The sequence below is a fragment of the Calliphora vicina genome, chromosome 1 (genome assembly GCF_958450345.1).
Source record: "Calliphora vicina chromosome 1, idCalVici1.1, whole genome shotgun sequence".
In the NCBI taxonomy this organism is placed as follows: domain Eukaryota; kingdom Metazoa; phylum Arthropoda; class Insecta; order Diptera; family Calliphoridae; genus Calliphora; species Calliphora vicina.
In genome coordinates, this window is record NC_088780.1 from 163,804,105 (window position 1) to 163,825,307 (window position 21,203).

Sequence of the window (21,203 nt, forward strand, 5' to 3'; positions counted from 1 at the left end):
TGACAAAGAAGAATCCAAATCTGCATAGAGAGGTTACGGATTTGAAATCACTGTAGAACGTCCTTTAAATAGCTATCCAATTCCCCTGATAAAATCAAGTATGTTACTCAGTTTACAGCCAGCAACACTCCCAAGTTCATCCAAAAATCTGTTACCTAGCCATTTAAATCTATGACCCTGTAATCTCGGGCAGTTGCACATAATGAGTTCTACCGTCTCCAACTCCTCCACATCCCCACACACCCTACAAAATCCTGTGTGCCATTATTCCATTTACCCATGAGGGCCCCAATTGAGCAGTCACCGGTTATCACTCCTACTAGAATTCTGAGACTACAACTATCCAACCCAATTAGTGTTTGAATGCAAAGACAACCAATCCGTGGTTGTTGGTATCACGGAATCTTTCAACTATTAACTTGTAGTAGTGACACATAGGATGTTTTACACCCCCATGTTCTAAATCAGAACCATTTCTGGCCAGTTCATATGCCACCTCATTTCCCTGTATGTTACAGTGCCCCGGTACCCAATACAATCTTATTGAGTAGTGTAGCAATAACTCTTCGAGAGATATCTTATAGTCCACTAAGCTGGAATGTATTCAATGACATTTCAAAGCCCTAAGTGCCACATATAGAGTCACTACACACAAATCAGTGACGTGTGCCATTATCAACTCTGTGGCTTTCCATATCACGAAGATCTCCGCCTTCTTGTACTATATTTCATGTCTGGATTTTGGAGCACCCACTTCTTTTACTATAGGGTGATTCATTCAGAGGTTTTTTTAATATTTCCAGAGGTCACGTGTGATTGGTTTCATGCTGTACTCTTATTTGTATTCAGCATTTTTGGACATTTCATCACGTAACACCACAACAGCGTCTTCTAATTATTCCGCTGAATTACGAAAATCAGCGTTCTGTGGAAAATATGTCATCATGAACCTTCCGAGCCAAGCAGCTAATTTCTAGATCCTGTAATATCAAACCTCTGTTTTTTTTGTTGGGGTCATGTGAAGTCAAAAGTCTTCGTCGATAAGCCAGCTACGATTCACGAAACCAACGTTACTCACGATCGAAATTTGGAGCTTGCAAATGGATATTTAAAAAATAAATGTCAGATATTGTTTTTACGGGTCGTAATAACGATTTGGACATCCAATTATATTTTAAGTGTTGAAACCTCTAAATGAATCACCCCTTTATTTAATAGTTAATATCGAATACAATACGAATTTGAGCAAATGGAAACAAATTGTAAATTGTGCCTCAGAAACACAATCAGAAAATAAATTTTATGCACCATTACAATACATTTACAAATGTGGCATGTTCTTTTTGTGGATCACTGAGAATTTGGAATGATGTTCGCTATTTAATTCAATTTCTATCATTTCTAACAATCGAACTTTGCAAAGTCATCTAAATGAATTTGTTTAACGATATCGATTATAACTTCTCTCGATTTAAGGAGTGAGATCGAAAAATTCTTAACATACATATATGTTTATAAAAAAGAAACCACTAAACTTACAGCTTTAATTTTTTTTTTATTTGATTGAAATTATTATTACAATTTACAAAAAAAATTATTTTTATAGTTTTAATCACTAGTGATGAAATTTTGAACCTTTTTCGGAAACCCTTCCATTAACGTTTTTATAGTGCTTTCTGTCACTTTGCTCGAACATGTAGTCCATCTCCGTTTAAAATCTACCACACTTTTGGACACCTTTTTTGTACTCTTCAATTCTCTTTTAACAAGAGCCCAATATCTCTCCACTGGCCTTAGCTCCGGGCAGTTTGGAGGATTTGCCTCTCTTGGTACAAATACCACATTATTGTTCTTGTACCACTCAAGGGCTTGTTTGCCATAGTGACAGGATGCCAAGTCAGGCCAAAAATAAGTGGACACATTATGAAGTCTTATGAATGGAAGCAGCCTTTTTTGTAAACATTCCTTGATGTAAATTTCGGTATTTATAGAGCCCGTTGTAACAAATGAGTGGCTTCTTTTGCCGCAACTGCATATTGCTTGCCATACCAAGAACTTTCTGGGAAATTTTGTCTGCTTTTGGGTCCTAAACTTTTCTTCAACATTCCCTCGAGCATCAGCAACATAAAATTTTTGACCTGGAAGTTGCGAAAAATCTGCCAGAACATACGTTTCGTCATCCATTATGCAGCAAGAATATTTTTTTATAAAACTTGACTTCAATTTCCGTGCTCTGTTTTTGGCCTCTAAATTTTTAGTAGCGTTCCTGTCAGGAACTTTTTGAGCCTTGTATGTTTTTAAACCTGCATTAGCTTTAACTTTTCGTACCAAATAGTCCGAGCACTGAGCTAACCGGGCTGCTTTCCTACCGGATGTGTTGGGAGCTCTTTTGAAAATGCGTTCTATTTTTTTGGCTTTAGAAACATCATGTGGACCATTCCTTCTACCTGAACCAGGTTTTCTATCAACTGACAAGTTCTCCCGGTACTGTTTAATAACATTGGAAACAGTTTGACGGCAGACCTTTGTATGCTTGGCCAACTTTTTGTAAGACCAAGTTGGGTTTTGTTGAAAATATTTAATAATTTCAGTACGCACTTTTTTCTGGTCACTCATTTTAATCAGATTAACAAAAAAATTAATATAATTGACATTACACATAATAACTGACATGTTTTTCAAAGGTAACTTGATCAAAAAAAAATTCAAATAATACTTGGGTTAAAAAATGTAATGAAAAACGTGTGTTAAGAATTTTTCGATCTCACTCCTTATATCGAGCTTTCTCACTAAACGAGTTGTTGTAGATGGGATCTCATCAAACGAGTCCAAGATCAATTCAGGGGTACCGCAAGGCTCCGTTGTTTCTCCAAATCTATTCCTTATTTTTTTAAACGACGTTCTACGTCAAACTTCCAACCATATCTATGACACCAATTTTACCCATTCATTCAACCTGTTAGAGATTGGGGCATAACATAACATGTTTCGCTTAATCAGGATCTTGTGACAATCTCTGAAAAGAGTCGCACGAAGCATTATTTCGCTTCATCTGTAATTATGGGTGGTGTAAATATTGATGAATCAGACGCTCTTCATGTTTTAGGCATGAAAATACAGTGTAATATTCGTCTGCTAAACCCATTTTAAAAGCATTCTGAAATGGTGTATAAATTACTTCACTCCATCTGATCTCATCACTATTTACACTTCTTATAGCCGACCGAAAATGGAATACTACTCTCGTGTATGGTTGTAAAACTCAACAAGTGCTTGTAAAACTCATTGGAGCTACTCAAGCAGCAATTACAAAACGTTTGCAAGCAGAAGGATTCATGCAAAAGCAGGAAAATTGGGTACCATACGACTTGAACCCGAGACCTTAAAAGACTATTTAGCGTGTCCGAAATGATGCTTGAACGCTATAAAATAATTTTTGCATCGAATCATTATGAAAAATGGATCCATTACAATAACCCGAAGCGTAAGAGATCACATGTGAAGACCGGTCAACCTGCCGAAGCGACACCAAAGCCAAATATCCATGATAATTGTTTGTATTTGGTGGGTGTTGAAATCTGACCAGACCATCACTGGCAAACTGTACCGAGCTCAACTGATTCGTTTGAAGCGAGCATTGGCCGAAAAACGAACAGAATATGCGGCCAGACATGAAACCGAATTTTCCATCATGACAACGCTAGGTCATATATTGCAATATCTGTTTAAAAGTATTTAGAATGAAGTGGTTGGGAAGTCTCCCTCAACCGCTTTATTGTCCAGACCGTGCCCCGCACTATTTGTTTCGACCGATGCAGAACTCTCTCTCTCACTGGCTTGATTCGTTCTTGACCTCAAAATACGTGCAGTTATTTTAGCTCGTCATCCATATGATGCCAGAAAGAAGGGAAAAGGGTAAAAAATAAAATATCCACAACAACATCAAGAAACTGAATGAATTTTGTGTATTTTTATGCTCTATTACGCTCTTTTGTTCACATTCGGATTGTTTGACGAAAATCATCGTAACCTGAACAATATGAACGCCTACCATGGCTTTAAAATGTTAGCTAAATGTCTTCGAAAATAAAACGACGTTTGTCAATGCACCTTAAATTATGTACACAGACAAAACAGATTTGTGATAGCAACCGAATTTGTTGCCAATCGAATGATTCTACCTTAGTGATCGAATTTTACAGTTCTGGCTACAAAATTATAGAAGTGGTAACAGAAATTTGGATACTTCAACGGAAATTCTTCTTTATCAATTGACTTTCTGTTGATATAACCGAAAAATTTCATGTGTGCAATCGAATCATTCGATTGGCAACAAATTCGGTTGCTCTGTGTAGAGTTCCAAATAACCAAACAAATTCAAAACCGTGTTAATGGACTTGTTTCTGAAATATGTATTAGAAAAGATTGTGCTATTTTCCGTCGACACACTGTAGATGTGATTTCACATATGAATGTCACTGTCGCAGTTATCGTTTGTTTTATCAATGCTTACTCATGACATTTTCACTGTTGTTGTTTGTTTTAGTACATAAGTTGGCTAATTTCTTAAAATCCGTAAGAAATAATGACTGCCTGAATGTACAATGTACATATTTATTCATACTGTTTTATTATTTATTTGTATTGACTCAGGTTTTTGTTTATTTTTTTTTTCGTATAAAATCTGTCATCGTTTTTAACAAAATTAACATGGCAAACTACTCCCTTCCTCTCATTCGTTGCATGGCATGCATTCACACCAACCACCTTCGCCATCATCACATCACATCATTCATGAATATTGGATTTTTATTACTGTTTATTTAGTAAAACTAATCTGTGGTGTAACTGTTTCACTGTTTCTTTTTGTCGGGAGGGGGATTACATAACAGTATGAGTCGACTTCTTAGGCAGTTAGTCCGTTTGCATGACATTTAGTCTGGCTGGCTGTCAGTCTCTTAACCAAAGTTCAAAGAATTGGCATTGGTAATTTGTGAAAAATTCAAGTATGCTTTGTATTTTTTTCCTTTAGTAATATAATGGGTGGGAACTGTCATTATCGTATTGAGGTTATTTAGTAATATTTGCACTTAATTTTGCTTAATATTTATTTTAATGAGAAATTTGTAATACATACAACAACTGTAAGAAAAGTAATAACAATAAACACGAATTGAGAACAAAAATTACAAGTTGCCTTTTGTTTTAGTTCTATGACCTTTAAAAATTGTTATAAAAATGCACTTTGCTAATAATATTAACAAAAAGATTTTAAAGGTCTATAATAATATACATATGTACATTAAAGTGGCCCATTAAAATTCAGCTAAAAATTATTTTTGTATTTCATTGATCTATGATTGTTACAAAAATGTATTTGAATTCAAATATAACGATTTCTAACGGCTGGTTTTAAGTTGCATCATGTTTCCCAACATTTCTATTTCTGGAGACTTCTAATTGTGAACAATATTGTTTACCGGCCGATTAACATCAGTTAACATAACTGTGGACATTATTAACATACAGTGGTTGACAAAACAATGAAAACTTTTCCAAATATTCCATATGTAGCCCAAAATTTAAAATATTTTTTTAAAATAAAAATTTTTTTTTTAGTATTTTACTTGTATAGTTTTATTTATATAAATTAACTAAAAAACAAACAACATACTTAATTATATTCTGAAAATAGGGAACAAAATTAAAAATATTCACTATTTCGCTACTGACAAAACAATGGAAACTTTTTAATTTCTGCAAGAAAGAATTGTAAAACGAAAATAATATTTAAAAGAACGATGTAAAAAGCATCCTGTTTACAGTTATGTTATTTTATTTTTAAATTCTGGTAATTTTTCACAATAATTAACGATTTTAAAGCTGGTTTAAAACAAAAAAGTATCTGTGACAAATATTCAATAAATAAATCAGCAGTTTCAAAAATTATAAAGAAATTTCGTGAGACCGGTTCTGTAAAAACTCAACATTTAGGTGGAAGACCTCGTAAGACTACTCCTAGACAATATAATTTAATAGCGAGAGAGTTCAAGAAATTCCCAAAAATAACTCCTCAAGAGGTTGTTAATAGCCTAAAATTAGAAATAAGTACCCGAACAGTTAGTCGCAGGCAAATGAGACTGGTCTTGGTTGCTATCGTCCTGTGAAAAAACCACACCGTTCTCCTCGTCTATAATTTGCCAGGAATCATTTAAACTGGTCGATACAGAAATGGAATACTGTCCTCTTTTCCGACGAATCCAAATACAATTTGTTAAAGAGGCAGTGATGGGAGAACATTTGTAAGACTACCAAAGGGAAAAAGATTAGATCCAAAGTACACAAATAAGACTGTAAAGTTTGGCGGTTTTTCAGGGCAAGGTATGGACCCAATTCATATTATAAAGGATACCATGACAGGTATAGGATACAGAACCATATTAAACGATGTTATGTATCCATACTCTGAGGAAAATATGTCCCTAGTTTGGAGATTTCAACACGACAAGACCCTTAACACACCTCTAGGGTTGTAACCAAGTGGTTACAATCCAACGAGGTATGTGTTTTGAGGTGGCCTGCCCAATCGCCAGATCTCAATCCCATAGAAAATCTATGGGAAATTGTATATCATAAAATAAGGACCCAAAATTACACCAGGAAGGAAGATTTATCGGAGGCGGTTATAAGGGAATGGCAAAATATTTCAAAGGAGACCATTGACTCTTTAATTGGTTCAATGCATCGTCGATGTGTAGCAGTTATAAAAAATAAGGGATACCCAACAAAATATTGAGTTATTGCAAAGTTCAGACCATATTTGTTAAAATAATACCTAAGTTTCCATTGTTTTGTTAATGCCGTAATAAAGAAATCTTTTAATTTTGTTTTCTCATTTTTAGAATTTAATTAATTATGTCCTTTGTTTTTTGTTAAATTTAGTTAATAAAAGTATACAAATAAAATACTACAAAAATGTTAAAATTTTTTAAAAAAATTTCAGATTTTAGGCCTCTAATGAAATATTTGGAAAAGTTTCCATTGTTTTATCAACCACTGTATCTGGGGATATTACCGACATAGCTGCGGAACATTCAACATTGAGTTGATCATTGTAGAAATAGAACTTTCATGAAGATTTTATAGATGGTGCTAGAAACATCTGGATGGTAATGCAGTGTATATAAGGTGGCCGTTAGAACATCAACGAGTCAGTCTAATTTGAATCATCGTTAAGTAAAGATAAATTAACTGCCTTACAGTGTACTGTATTAGTTGTGTAATTAATTGTATAAAAACACATAGTAAATATTTATACTGTTGTGTAAATTTGAATAACTAAAGAGTTGTTACAATTTTGAACTACTTAACTGCTTTTATTTGCAATCAAAAGTAGCCAGTTTATTTAAAGAAAATAAACCACCGTTTTTTTAAAGGTAAAAACTTAACAATATATTTAAAAATAAAAAATATATATAAAAATCTCGAAACTTCACATAGTTTTTAGATGACAAAAATAAAATTTTGACTTTGGAAGCATTGAAAATCGCATAAGTGCAAAATAATGTATAAATATGAATATTTATACAAACTGATATAAAAATATTGTTACGTTTTAACGCTGGTTTATTTCCTTTAAATAAACCGGATACATTTGATTGCAAATAAAAGCCGTTTAGTAGTTTGAAAATTGTAACGACTCTTTATTTATGTAAAAATGTACAACAACAGAATTAAATAGTCACTCAATGTTTTTTACGTTTATAAATTCTCAGAAATACAGACACTTTATAATGTACACGAATTCACTTGAAAAATACAGCACACTTTAAGGCACTCAGTTGATGTTTATTCGAAAAGCGTCTCTGATAAACTGACTCACGACTGCAACCTCTGCCACTATTTACAACACTGCATTACCATCTAGAAAGCTCTATTTCTACAATGTTCTTTAACTGAATATTCTAATATACGGTCGCAGCAAACAGCGTTGCCAACTTACGATCAATGATCAACTGAAAGCTTTTATTTAATGTTAATAATGCCCACAGATATGTTACAGTTTGCTATTACAGCACTGTTATTTGAAAGCATTAGGCTACTTTTAAATCAGCCGTTAAAATCGTTATATTTGAATTCAAGTACAATTTCGTAACAATATCTAAAATTTTACATTTTCAAAATTTCTTAGGACTGCTTATTTACGTTTTTGTAATTTCAAAAATATTGGAAAAAAAGCAAACGAACAGACTTATTGTTTTACTTTACGCAATATAAATCATTAGTTGAATTTAATTTCTTATTTATTCAAAATGAATGATTTATGTCTACAAATCCTTCATGTTAACGTTTTACATTATCATTTGTAACATGAGTTATTGAATCTTTAAGACGGAAACTTATTTTCAAAGAAATCACTTTCAATGACCGAGAATATCATATTAAATGACGCAGCTGGCTGATATTTAAAGTCGGCAATAGTCACGTACCATGTAATTTTAAATAAATACGATTTACTTACGTTGACTTTCTAAGAATATGATAAACTAAATAAACTTAAACAAGGAATATCAGCTTAAATATTAGTCAAATCTGACATCATCAATGTAAATGTTGACGTTTTAATTGAAATTATTGCAGAGAAAGTTTTGTTTTTATAGTAAAAAAAATCCATCCAAAGTAGAAATTATTTCGCTGGAAAGCATCAGTACTGTGCGAAGTCTACAATTTATAATATGTACTCCAAATATTCTCTATATGATTTTTTATTTAAAGGCAATTTTCTTTTTTTTATAGTTTTATTTAATTTAAGTATTTTAAAAACTATATAATAATGTATTTACTCGTAGTTACCTTTTTTTAAAACAGCTTTTCTTTTTTGTTTTTTTATATCAATTCTGTAGTTATTACTAAGCCCATTGTAAAATCATTGTAAATCTTTCAACAACGTAAGACGATTCACATCCGTAACATGATTGTGTGTTATGTTGCGTGTATAAAATTCTACTTCCTCTAGATCGGTTATAAGACGGGCCTTACAATTACGACTACGCTGTTTGGCACACACCCAATATTTGCGGCCCTTTTTGATTTTAGCACAAATGTAGGAATAGCCACCGCAAACCATTTTGCGAGAACCGCGCTGACCCTTGACATATTGAATGGAATTGAAAATATTCTGTGCCAAAGGATAATTAAGAACAAAAAAATCTAAAAAGAGATTTGGGAAAAATTATGAAATTAATAAAATTTGTATTTGATTTAGGAATAAAATAGATAGATTTTGTTTAGATTTTTAAATAAAATATAGGAAAAACTCCAAGTTTTAAAATTGTTAAAGTTTATTGGTTTTAATTTATACAATGGTAAGTTTTCTGAGGAGTAAAACTAAAGAAATTAAGTACTTAATAATAATAATAATATAAATAATTTGTATGCCAGCTCAAGTTTTTTTAAATTTAGATGTTTAAGTTATTAATTAAACAATATTCAGTTTTACAAAATATTTAATCAGTAAAAGTATGTATTGTAATGTATAATAATAATAGATAATATTGCAATTGATACAATTGTTTTTCATTACAAGTTCGAGGGAGGATTTTAAAAGTTTACAAATATATGAATATGTATTAAAAATTAACAAATTTTCTTAAAGTTTTCATTTTGGTTTCCCTTAAAAACTAGAAATATTGCCTTAACAATTAGATGGATATAGTTTTTTGTACTAAATGACCAAAGGCCATGTTTAATATTTAAACTAATAATAAAACTGTATCTAATATGAAAAGAATTTTTAATTGTTGTTATTTCTGATATTGAGAGAAAAAATTTTCATAAAATCATGAAATTATTGCGTTTAAGAATTTTTAAATAAAAATGTTTTTTTCATTTAATAATAGAAACACTAATGCTACTTTTATATTATCTAAATTCTCGTCAGAGTTAAAAGTTAAAAAATATCTGATAAATATGTAGTTTCAGTTGTTCATCACAGATGAAAACTCGGATAGTTTGAAGGCAGATTTAGCAGATGAGTCAAAAAGATATTCTGCCAATCATGAACAAAAAATACGCCGTAGTTTTTTCCCTTTTCTCATTTTTCCTATTCAAATTCAATGTTAAAAATGGGAAAGGGAAAAAATTCCCGCGAATTTTTCATTCATTATTGGGCTGATTAGATCTATTGTTTAGCTTTATATTAGAAAGAAGAAATACTAAATATTAATACATAGAAATTTATTTAAAAAAAACGTTTAAATTTGAAATAATATTTGCAAGACCAATTTTTGTTGTAAACATACTTTTCCATAGAATAACTAAATTATTAATTAATTTGATATCAATTAAAAATAACTTAAATTAGAAATATGCATAAATAAAAATCATTGTACTAAAATTTTTAAAAAAGTTGTACTGTCACAGAACAAAAGAGAGGTTAATTTCATTTTCATTCTTCAAAAAAAAAGAAGTGTCTCAAGAAAAACTATATTAGTTCTATAACAAGTTCTACAATGCTTGTATATATCAGTAATTTTTGACAAAGGAGGACAGGTTCGCAGTTTCGGAGATAGCACACATTCTTAGAATCATTAGTGATTTTTGTTTGAAATTGTCAGCCTCGGAACTAGTTCTACGGAAGCTACACACATTCTTAGGAACATTTATAGAACTAGTTATTTCTTCAGTGATTTTTGTTTCAAAAGTGTCAAGCTGAGAAATTTACATTGTTTCTTTGGTTCATTTATATAATTAGCTTAATAGATTTATGAATTCTTTCAGCTGCCATTGCATTAGATGAAAATGCTTTTGGAAAAAGCTTCATTTTCCAATATTGCCGCAGAACACAATGTTGTATTATTTCTACAATTGTCCAACTCCTTAATGATTCATTATACATATAACAAATATTTAATTTTTAATACTAATTTGTATATTTATACAACAAAAATAAATAGAATCTATTATTCAATAAATTTAATTTCAATAGCAAAGATTTCAAAAAATAGTTTTGGAAATAGTAAGTGATCCATTGAACTAATTCAGCACTAATGTATAACAAGTGTTAAATAATTAGTTCCTTTAAAACTTTACAGAAGTACTTAAGAATCACACTATCATCTATCATCCTACAGAACGAGTTCCAGAAGTAATTGTAACATCAGTAATTGTTACACTTATTCTGCGATGTTTTTTTGGGAGTAAAAAAAAAATTATTTTTAAATAGCAAAAGTTGCCAACACAGATAAAACAGAAATATTCAAACTTTTCGCACTATAGAATCTAAAAACTTGAACAAAATCGATCAGTGATGGAAATAATCCATTTGTTTCTTCTTAATTCTTTCAAATAATTTGTATTAAATCACATGGTGGCGAATTGCCGCGTAAAATTCATCGTAATTTTCTTATTTAAGATTATGGCATTCGATATCGAGCAAGAAATTTAGTACATTTTATCATAATTTCGATAACGAAATCATTTTCATTCTATCACGAATACGTTAATTTGGCTCCAGGACTATATTCTTGCTATCAATCGAAATTCATCACACATTTTCAAATTGGTTATTTTGAAATCGAATATCGATTTTCATCACATACCTGAATGCGCTGATATTAGGAAATTTAAAGGTTTCTAGTAACAATAAATACATTTACAGTGACTATGTCTATACACATTTTAAAATACAAAATATTTAAATAATTTTAATTGTATATATAAGGACTAAAAATTAAAATTGGTTTTGTAAACATTTACCCCCATATGCATAAACAGTTTTTAATGATAATCCATAAAAAGTGGATCAACTCACTTTAATCTCGGCCTATTTATAACAAAAAGGTCTGAACAACAAGTAGCCTTATCACAAAAATATTAGACACTGGTGGTTCAGATTTAATTTTATTGTTATGAATAGAGGCATAAATATTTACATCAAAATCTAAATTTTTGATTTTTCATCTTTTTGCGATATTTAAAAAATAAATGAAATTCCAATGTGAGTCAGGATTTAAAGAATTTCCTCCATATTAATAATCAATGTTTAAAAAGAAACTTTAAATAATTTAAAAATAATTATTTAAAGTTTCTTTAAAATCTTATATTTTTTGACAGCTGTCAAAATTCTCTTACTAAATCCTTATAATATAAGACTATATAATTGAGAACATTTATATCATGTATGAATGTTTAGAGTTAAATGGATATAGTATTTTCGAAATTACTTACAAAAGACATACATACATATAACATTAATGGTTTTTATATATAACTTATATAGACACTTATTCTAAACATATATCGTTGGTCTCATGTATAAATACCCCAACTTCTCGTCACACAAATTTAATTCAATATTATCAGAAATAAAGGTTTTATAATAATACAGTTTCTATTATGTTTTTTACCTTCTCCTGTAAATTTCAAATTAGCTTAGAGTTAGGACCTTTTTACATGAGACCAACAATATGTAGGTACCTAATTAAACACAAACACAACATTTTAAGAAAATCAAATCAAAATATGCAGACTTCTTTAATCTATTTCATATTTCAATTCATGCTTTAAGCCTGCTATATGATTGTGTTCTTGATTTTTAATCACCAATTCACCACTTTGCGAACAAGTGATTATTCTAGCCTTACAGCGATTGCAGCGATTTTTGGCACACAGCCAATAGGTTTTTGTACCCTTGACATTGTTACGAAAATAGGCATAGCCAGCCAGCACTAATTTCGGTTTACCCTTGCTGCCTCTGGTAATTGTAATGCCAGATTTACGGGCCAATTGTTCTAGTTCTGGAAATAAATATCGAAAAAAAGAAAAAAACCGCTATTAGTATAATAATAATAAATTCTTCAGGCAAACTATACTATATTCTATTTACTGTTGTTGTTTAAGGTTTTAATATTTAATAGTTAGGTTACAATTTTTGCAAATGTTGTTTAGTTTCATTTAAGAGTTTATTAAAATTATTTATATTTTTTGTAGTAAAAAGTAGTCTTTGTTTAAAAAAAAAAAAAACATTGTATTAAAATTAGTCTAATAAATGTCCGGTTTATGATTATGAACAACATTTTTCAATATTAATTTTTGCACATTTTCATCTTTTGGTGTTACAAGACGTGCCCGACATTTCTTTGTTTTGGTATGCGCACAAATCCAATATAAACGTTCGGCTGTAGTTTTATTTCTAATAAACGCATAACCTTTGACCACCAACTTTGGTTTGCCACGTTGGCCCATAACAAAATAAATGGAATCTGTAATTTAAAGAAGAACAAGAAAATTAATAAAAATTCAATTTTAATTCAAGCTGTATTCAAAATTAAAAACTTTATGGTAACGAAAAACAACTAACTTTCACTTAATTATTATATAGTTTTTAATTATGAATACAGCTGTTAAAGTACTTAATTGAAACAGTAGTGTTCTAAATAAAATTACATTGAGTTTACATTTTATTTTATTACATAGGTAGATAGTTTTTATTAATTATATATGTATAGAAAAAAATATTACAATTTTGGAACGGAAATACATAGTTAAAATACTAAAATTTGTTTTAAATACTTATTTTTAAAGATGTGAAATATTAGTAAAATGAATTCTTATCGTTATATTAAACATATCTTACCTCAAAACTAGTTTGTAGGTTTTATTTTTTTATTATATTGTTTATCTTACAAACAAATATAAAATATTGTTTTTAAATACATATGTATATCAGACTTATTAAAATTAATGTATAAATATAATTCATTATTTATTTAGATTTAGTTTGTATTCTTAGATAAACTTTTGTATTTAATCAGTATATAGCCTTCAACATAGTGATATCCGTATGAATGTGAATTGATACGTTTTCCAAAATTTTAAATGTCGGTAGAGAATATTGAGATACCTCAATATATATGAGATGTGACCAATATAATAAAATTAATGTGAAAACATTTCACGAATGAAAATATCTTTTATCTACTATATAATTGTCCTATGTTCACAACTAAATATCAGAGATATACACAAAAATATGCAAAAACCCTTCGGCTGTGCCGAATCTTAAATAACCTTCACCAAATTATACCTACTTTAAAATAAAAATTTTAAATAAAAATAAAAAAAAAAAATTAATTTATTGTTTAAAAAAATGTTATGCCGAACTAAGTTTTTTAAAATTTCAGTTTAAATTTTTTTTTAAAAATTTTATTTTTTTTAGTGAAAAAAATTTTATGACAAAATTTTGTTGGTGAAAAAAAATTTGCGTTAAAAAATATTTGTACCGATTTTTAACCATTATAGGTCCGACTTACTATATATTATTATATCAGATATAGACCTGGTTCGGTTGCTATTTAAAATCGAGAAAATCAGCCCACAAATGGCTGAGATATAAAGAAAAAACCAAGACAACTTTGATTTTTTTTTACCTATTTTTGACAATATGGATATCTATCATTAGTTATCAATATTGTCTGTATTAATGACTTAGTAATCCAGATAGAGATCAAAAATAGGTCAAAATAGGTCGATGTTGTCTTGGTTTTTTCTTTATATCTCAGCCATTTGTGGGCCGATTTTCTCGATTTTAAATAGTAAGCGAACCGGGTCTATATCTGATATATTAATTCCACATGTGGGCCAATAGAATAAAATGGGCCCCTACTTATAAGAATCCATAAATAAATACATAAATACTTTTTTGGTGAAGGCTACAAAAACACAGAACACAAAACGCAAAAGTAACTTAAAACGTTAATTCCTCAACAAAAAAATTTAAAAAAAATACACAACAAAAATTATTATAATTTTTAAAAAACAGCAAAGGGCCAAAGCACAATCGAAAAACAAAACGCAAATGTAACTTAAAACGTTAATTTCTCAACAAAAAAATTTAAAAAATTATTATAATTTTTAAAAAACAGCAAAGAGCCAAAGCACAATCGAAAAACAATTTTAAAATTTTTGTTTTAAAATCATATAATTTTTTGTGTTATTCATAAAAAGCGACTGGAGAGGAAAAAAGTGATTTTGTTTCCCAAAATATTTTTGGCTAATAACCGTTCGTGAGCTGTACCAACTTTCAAAATAATAAATATTTTGACATGACAAATATAGCGTTGTATGCGGCTGGATGATACCCAATATTATATGTGATGTTTTGGGAGATAATACAAATATTTTCCAAAAACAAAAGAAAAAAATGTATTTTTAAAAATGCTCCAGCTCACGAACGGTTATCAATAGAACCAAAATTTCAACATTAGATTCTAGAAAAAATAGTTATGATGTTTTGAAATACAGCTATTTCTTTAAAGGAAGGATTAATATTTCAATACTCAAGCGGAACAGAATTACTATAGGAGATCCCATGCATATTTTGTTCGTTCACTTTTGTATCACTGTGTAATTAATTCCTCATTAAAACATTCAAGTTTTCTTTAATTCAAATGGGTAAACAAAAAAGTTTACCCTGTAGTCAGTCTAGATTTTAGACCATATGTCTCTATGTCAACACTCTTTCTCTATCGACAATTTTCTTTTAAGAGACAACGCTGCACGGAATGCCAATGGTGAATTTGTAGTGATTTACTAGTGACATTGTCAGTAGTAGTACTGAGACTAGATGTACCCCAGCCAATGTAATCTTCTATTGACATTTAACTTTAGCTTGTCATTGAAAATCCACCAGTAGACTGTAGTACTACAGACTAGGTAGTTAAAAACTATTGACAAGTTCGTTGACAATGTCACCAGTAGAGATACGTTAGAGAACTGTTGTCTCTAACGTATCTCTAATGACGCTTAAAAGAAAATTGTCAATAGAGAAAGTGTGTTGACATAGAGGCATATAGTACTAGACTGACTACAGCGAAAAGTTTAAGTGATGTATGTTTTTCTATTTTATCATTCAAAGAATTCTGTTATGAATTAATTTAACGATGATTGAATTCAATTTAAATTAAAGTCTTTAAATTTTGAAAATGGATTTATGGAATGAATGGTAGACATTTTTAATTCCGAATTAAGATTTTATTGAACTAATCTCAAAAGGAAATTATTAATTTGAAGCTTTGGACTTAGGTAAATTTATTTATTTTTTAAATTGTTAGCAGTTTAATGCTTATTGTATTGTATTAATTAAATTATAAAAATTTAATAAATCAACAAAAATAGCCTGTTTCACACTATCTAATGAAAGATTTCGTTCGCATTCTAAGCTAAAATAAACTGATTCGTTCACATAACTATGATGTTAGGGAAAGCGAAATCTGTTTTCTATCGCTTAGAATTCGATTAAAAATTAATTTGTCTCCTAATAAATATGTTATTGCCTTTTAAAATAGAGAATTATATATAGAGACGAGACACTCTGATTTGTCAAACAAACAAAAAAAAACACAACCAAATACATTGACTAGCATGTAATTTGTTGTTGCAAGAGTTTGGTTTTTGACAATTACGTCTCGTCTCTATGTTACCCTATGTATGTAACTAGAAAATTAGAATAACAATGACTCCAATTATAATAGAAATTATTGTACATAAACAAAAAGAACAGCAACCCCTTACTTAACTATTTCACATTTCATATTATTCAAAGACAATAACACAAATAAGAAGAAATAATAAAAAAAAAAATGAGAACATAAAAGAAAATAATGAATATTAAAGGGCTCTACTTAACACAATTAACCAAATGATTGCTCCTTTTTTGCATCTGCGATACCGTGCGTATGCTGGGGATTACGCAAAAAGAAATGCTCAATTCCGTGGGCATTAATGCGGGTCGTGGCACGTGCCTTACAATGGGCACTTTTATAACGTGAGCAACGCCAGTTAGTGCTTTGTTTCAATTGACGATCCACCACAAATTCATAACCCCGTATCACTAATTTACGATTCTTCTTCTTGGTATTGCTAAAAAAAGCAACGTTGAGTTTTCTATCTGTTAAGAAAAGAAGGAAAACACATAAATTGTTAGTAAACAGTTTTTACAAAGTTTAAAAGTGTTTAAAAAAATATTAATTAAATTATTCGTTTTATATATACATGTTTTCTTAAGATTTATAAAAAATTTATTTATTTTAAATTTAAATTTTTTTTTTCTTTATAAAGTTTCAATATTTGTTATTGTAATTCATATTTTAAATTTGGTTTACTGTTCCACGGTTAGTGTTAAAGGTGGTAATAATGTTGTCGCAGTTTCCTGAGGGTTAAATAATTTGTTTTTCTTTAATTTTCTCATATTTGGTTTTTCGCCTATTTCGGTACGGCCATGATTATGTGAACTACTGTGCACAATGCGATCCTCATCGGTATGTAAGCGTCCGTGACAGTGAAACCAAGTGGTGTACTGTGTACAACGCCAATACACCTTGTTACGTACTTTCTTTTCACGCACATAATAGTAACCCTTATGCACCAATTGCGTACGGCCCTTTTGTGAAGTTACATAATGAAAACCATCTAGGCTGTTTAGAGATGGAGTATTGATACCTAGAATAAAGTAAGCTAGAATTAATATTACAACAAAATGGGAAAAACTAAAACATAAATGTTTTTGGCATGTTTAGCTTGTTTTCATTTACAAAAAACCATTTTAAAATGTTGCTTATATAATTTTTTTTTAATTTATTTACTTATTTCTTTTTTTTTAATACAACTATTATACAAAAGTTTTTTAAAATTAAAAAAAAATAACATTATTTAACAGTTTGTTAATTATATGTTAGTATGTATTACATGTAACTGAAACCATTAAATCAAAACTATATTAAAAATTTAGCTCTAAACACTTTTTCTAACCCCTTCTTAAATCTATACTCTGGTGAGTTTTATAAAAATGAGTTTTTTAAATATAAATTTAAATATTTTAATTGAAAATATCAGGCCTGTCACACATATTGTTCGAAATGGTTTCAATTCCGTAGTTTTTTAATATTAAAACAAAAGTTATGTTTTTGGCACAGAAATTTCTTAAAATTTTTAGAAAAACCAAAGAAATATCACTTTGAAAACTGAAAATGGTTTCATTCTGAAGTTGCGAAATATGGAATTAATTACACTTTCCATTGGAATGGAATTCTGGACAGGCCTTTCAATTCAATTTAAGTTAGTTAATTTTTTAAATTGTATTGTTTAAAAATATACTTTTCAAACCGATAAAAAAAAGTATATTTTTAAAGATTTTATTTAAAGTTTACTTTCTTAAAAATATACAGAAATAGTTTATTAAATCTAATTTAAAATCTTTTATTAATTCACGTACTTAAAAATATACTGAAATAGTTCTTTTTTAACAAAAAATTCCCTTTTAAAAGCTCTTTTATATATTAAGATACTGTAAAAGTACTTTTGTTTAAAGATAGATTTACAAAAAAAACTTTTTGAAAAATATACTTTTTAAATAAAAAAGTTATGCGTTTTAAAACTAATTTTTATAAATAAATTTTATTTTAGATTTGCAACATTAAATTCCTAACATTTTATAAAAATAAAATAATAAATAGTGACAAAATGTCCCAAAACACTTTCTTAGAATTATTTTTTATAAAATGTTTAAAGTTTAGATAAAACAAGTCAGAGAGTTATATTCGACTGTGCCAAATCTTATATGGTGATACTTTAAAATAAAAATTTTAAATATTTTTAGGTAAACAAAATTAAAAAAAAATATATTTATTAGTGAAAAAGAATTTTTAAATATTCTTTTTAATTAAAAAAAAAAAATCTAATTTATTTATTAGTGAAAAAATTTTTATGACAAAAATATTTTTTTGGTGAAAAAAAAAATGCGGATTAAAAAATATTTTTCCCGATTTTGACCCATTATAGGTCCGACTTCTTATTGCCTTATATATGTACGTATTGTTTATATTTATAACTTAATAATCCTGGTTTTTTCTTTATTTTAAATAGCAACCGAACCGGGTCTATAGCGGACATATAAGTTATTTATAAGTTATTTATATTAATTCCTGTTGTTCCTATAAGGAGCATAGGGCCGTATAAGTTATTTGGGGGCTATGGAAAGTTAATTTCAACATACAGTCGGTCAGACGGATATGGCTATATCGATAACGCTATCTATAACGATCCAAAATATATATTCCTTGTCGGGTGGCAAATGAAAAAAAAAAATATTTTGAAAAATGCAATGTAATGTGTTTTCATTCTGTTTGAAAATGAATTAGGAGAAATTCACATTTCCCATTTTTAATATTGAATTTGAATAGCAAAAATGTGAAAAGGGAAAAAAAACTCCCGCGGATTTTTTATTCATGATTGGGCTGATTAAGTTCATATCAGAAATGGTTTTTTTTAAAAATTTGTTGAAATGATGTTACGTTATTTTATATTTTAGGTGACGATATATTTTGGATCGTTATAGATAGCGAAGTCGATAGAGCCATGTTGAAAATAACTTTCCGAAACTCACAAAAAAACTTACAAACATCAATGTATCTGGTATAGTGCTGGTTCGGATCGTAAATAGGACGAAATCGGGAAAAATATTTTTTTAACCAAAATTTTTATGTCATAAATATTTTTCAAACTAATTTTTCGAAACAAAACATTAATAAAAAAAATTACGACATACAACGATACAACGCTACGACACCAATTGTGAATTGGGCAATCTTCTATATATGTATATAAATTACAAAAAATTGTTTCTACCTATGTCCGTTATAGACTCTGAGACCATCCAACCGATTAGCTCCAAACTGGTATCGTTGGAAAGGAAATTTTCCATTCGGTGATTTCGTAAAGAAGATTTTCGAATTTTCTCATACAAACATTTTTCATCTATATGTATATATAAAAATGGATGTATGTTCCGAATGAACTCAAAAACGGCTCAACCGATTTTAATGAAATTTTCAGGTAATCTTCAGAATAGCCTAGCGGGTAACACTCTAAAGTCAGATTTTTGATTTTCGGTCTATGGGCGGAGGGGAGTGGCAAAATCATTATACCGCTAATGCCATCTATATATATAAAAAACCGCTGGACCGATTTTGATTAAATTTTCAGTGAATCTTCAGAATAGCCCAGCGAGTAACACTGTATAGTCAGATTTTTAATATTCGGTCTGTGTTCGGAGGGGCCTGTAAAAATCCAATTTTTACATTATACCGATAATGCCATATATTTCATAAAAATGGATGTGTGTATGTATGATCCGTATGGACTCAAAAATTGTTGTACCGATTTTGATAAAATTTTCACGGAATCTTCAGAAAAGCCTTTTGGGTAACAGTGTATAGTCAGATTTTTGATTTTCGGTCTGTGATAAACAATTCTGTTTACTCCTGCATATTAGGTGCATGAATAAGAAATATCCATATGAATTCTACTTTTAATCAAAAAATTATGATGTTAACAAGCCTGGTGACCAAATACAATTGAAAGTGTCTGGCGAAACAATAAAATACCAATCGATTGACACAGTAATGAACGAAGAACAAGTCGTCAATTATCCTACTTAATTTTTGAACTCATTGGAACCAGCCGAAATGCCACCACATACATGTATTAACATTGAAGGTTGGATTACCGACTTTTTCCGACACTGTATATTAAAATCGAGATCGAGATGCAATATAAACAGATGTTTTCTAAAGACCAGCAACGCGGACCGGGTTCAGCTAGTTGTAAATAAAAATCAAAATAATTTAGAATTTCTAACGTTTTGATATGTATCAAAAAAAATAAAGTGATTTATGTTGTCTTTCTGTGCACATTATTACAGTTCTAATATATGTTATATTCATTAGATGATATTAAATATACTACTAAGAAACTAAGCCATTTTCTCATTTTCTTTTCGTTCAACCATAGAAAAATATACTTAGAGCGATAACTCTGCTGTCAAAGACCTAACTCAATTGTCAAAAATCTAAGTGGTGAGAATGTATTAGTAAAAAAATGTGTGATTAATCAAAATAAACTTTTACGTTTTGTTCAAGTTTCCGCTCTATGGTTCAAATGATAGATAAAGACATAGATCGGAAACTCTGCTGTCATAGACCTAACTCAATTGTCAGAAACCAAAGTGGTGGTGATAATGTATTGTTTGAGTTTTTTTTCTAGTTTCAGCTCAATATGTATTTCTCTCTGGTTGAAACATATAACTTTGTCAATTAAAAAAACGATTTACTTCAAAATCGTTCAAATTCGATTACATAACAACTGGA

At 29.4% G+C, this 21,203-nt stretch overlaps 2 protein-coding genes across 3 annotated transcripts in view; both read right to left on the minus strand.

The window, feature by feature from the left end:
* Window positions 1–8,800: 8,800 nt before the first annotated feature.
* Window positions 8,801–12,822, minus strand: LOC135953962 (uncharacterized; the record flags this gene model as incomplete). The annotated part of the gene is made up of 2 exons (XM_065504006.1): window positions 8,801–9,210; window positions 12,570–12,822. Coding segments are annotated over 2 exons (537 nt in total), but the record flags the coding sequence as incomplete, so codon positions are not given.
* Window positions 12,823–13,014: 192 nt separating this feature from the next.
* The window catches only part of LOC135964310 (modifier of mdg4-like), a 59,243-nt gene continuing 51,054 nt past the window's right edge, over window positions 13,015–21,203 (minus strand). Inside the window, exon 5 of one of the 2 annotated variants that reach the window (XM_065516537.1) lies at window positions 13,015–13,262. In XM_065516537.1, coding sequence (XP_065372609.1) covers window positions 13,042–13,262 — 221 coding nt within the window. In that variant the 3' untranslated portion in view covers window positions 13,015–13,041. Of the gene's footprint in view, window positions 13,263–16,687; window positions 16,949–21,203 lie in introns of those variants that run through there. The other variant, XM_065516534.1, reaches the window with a different exon arrangement.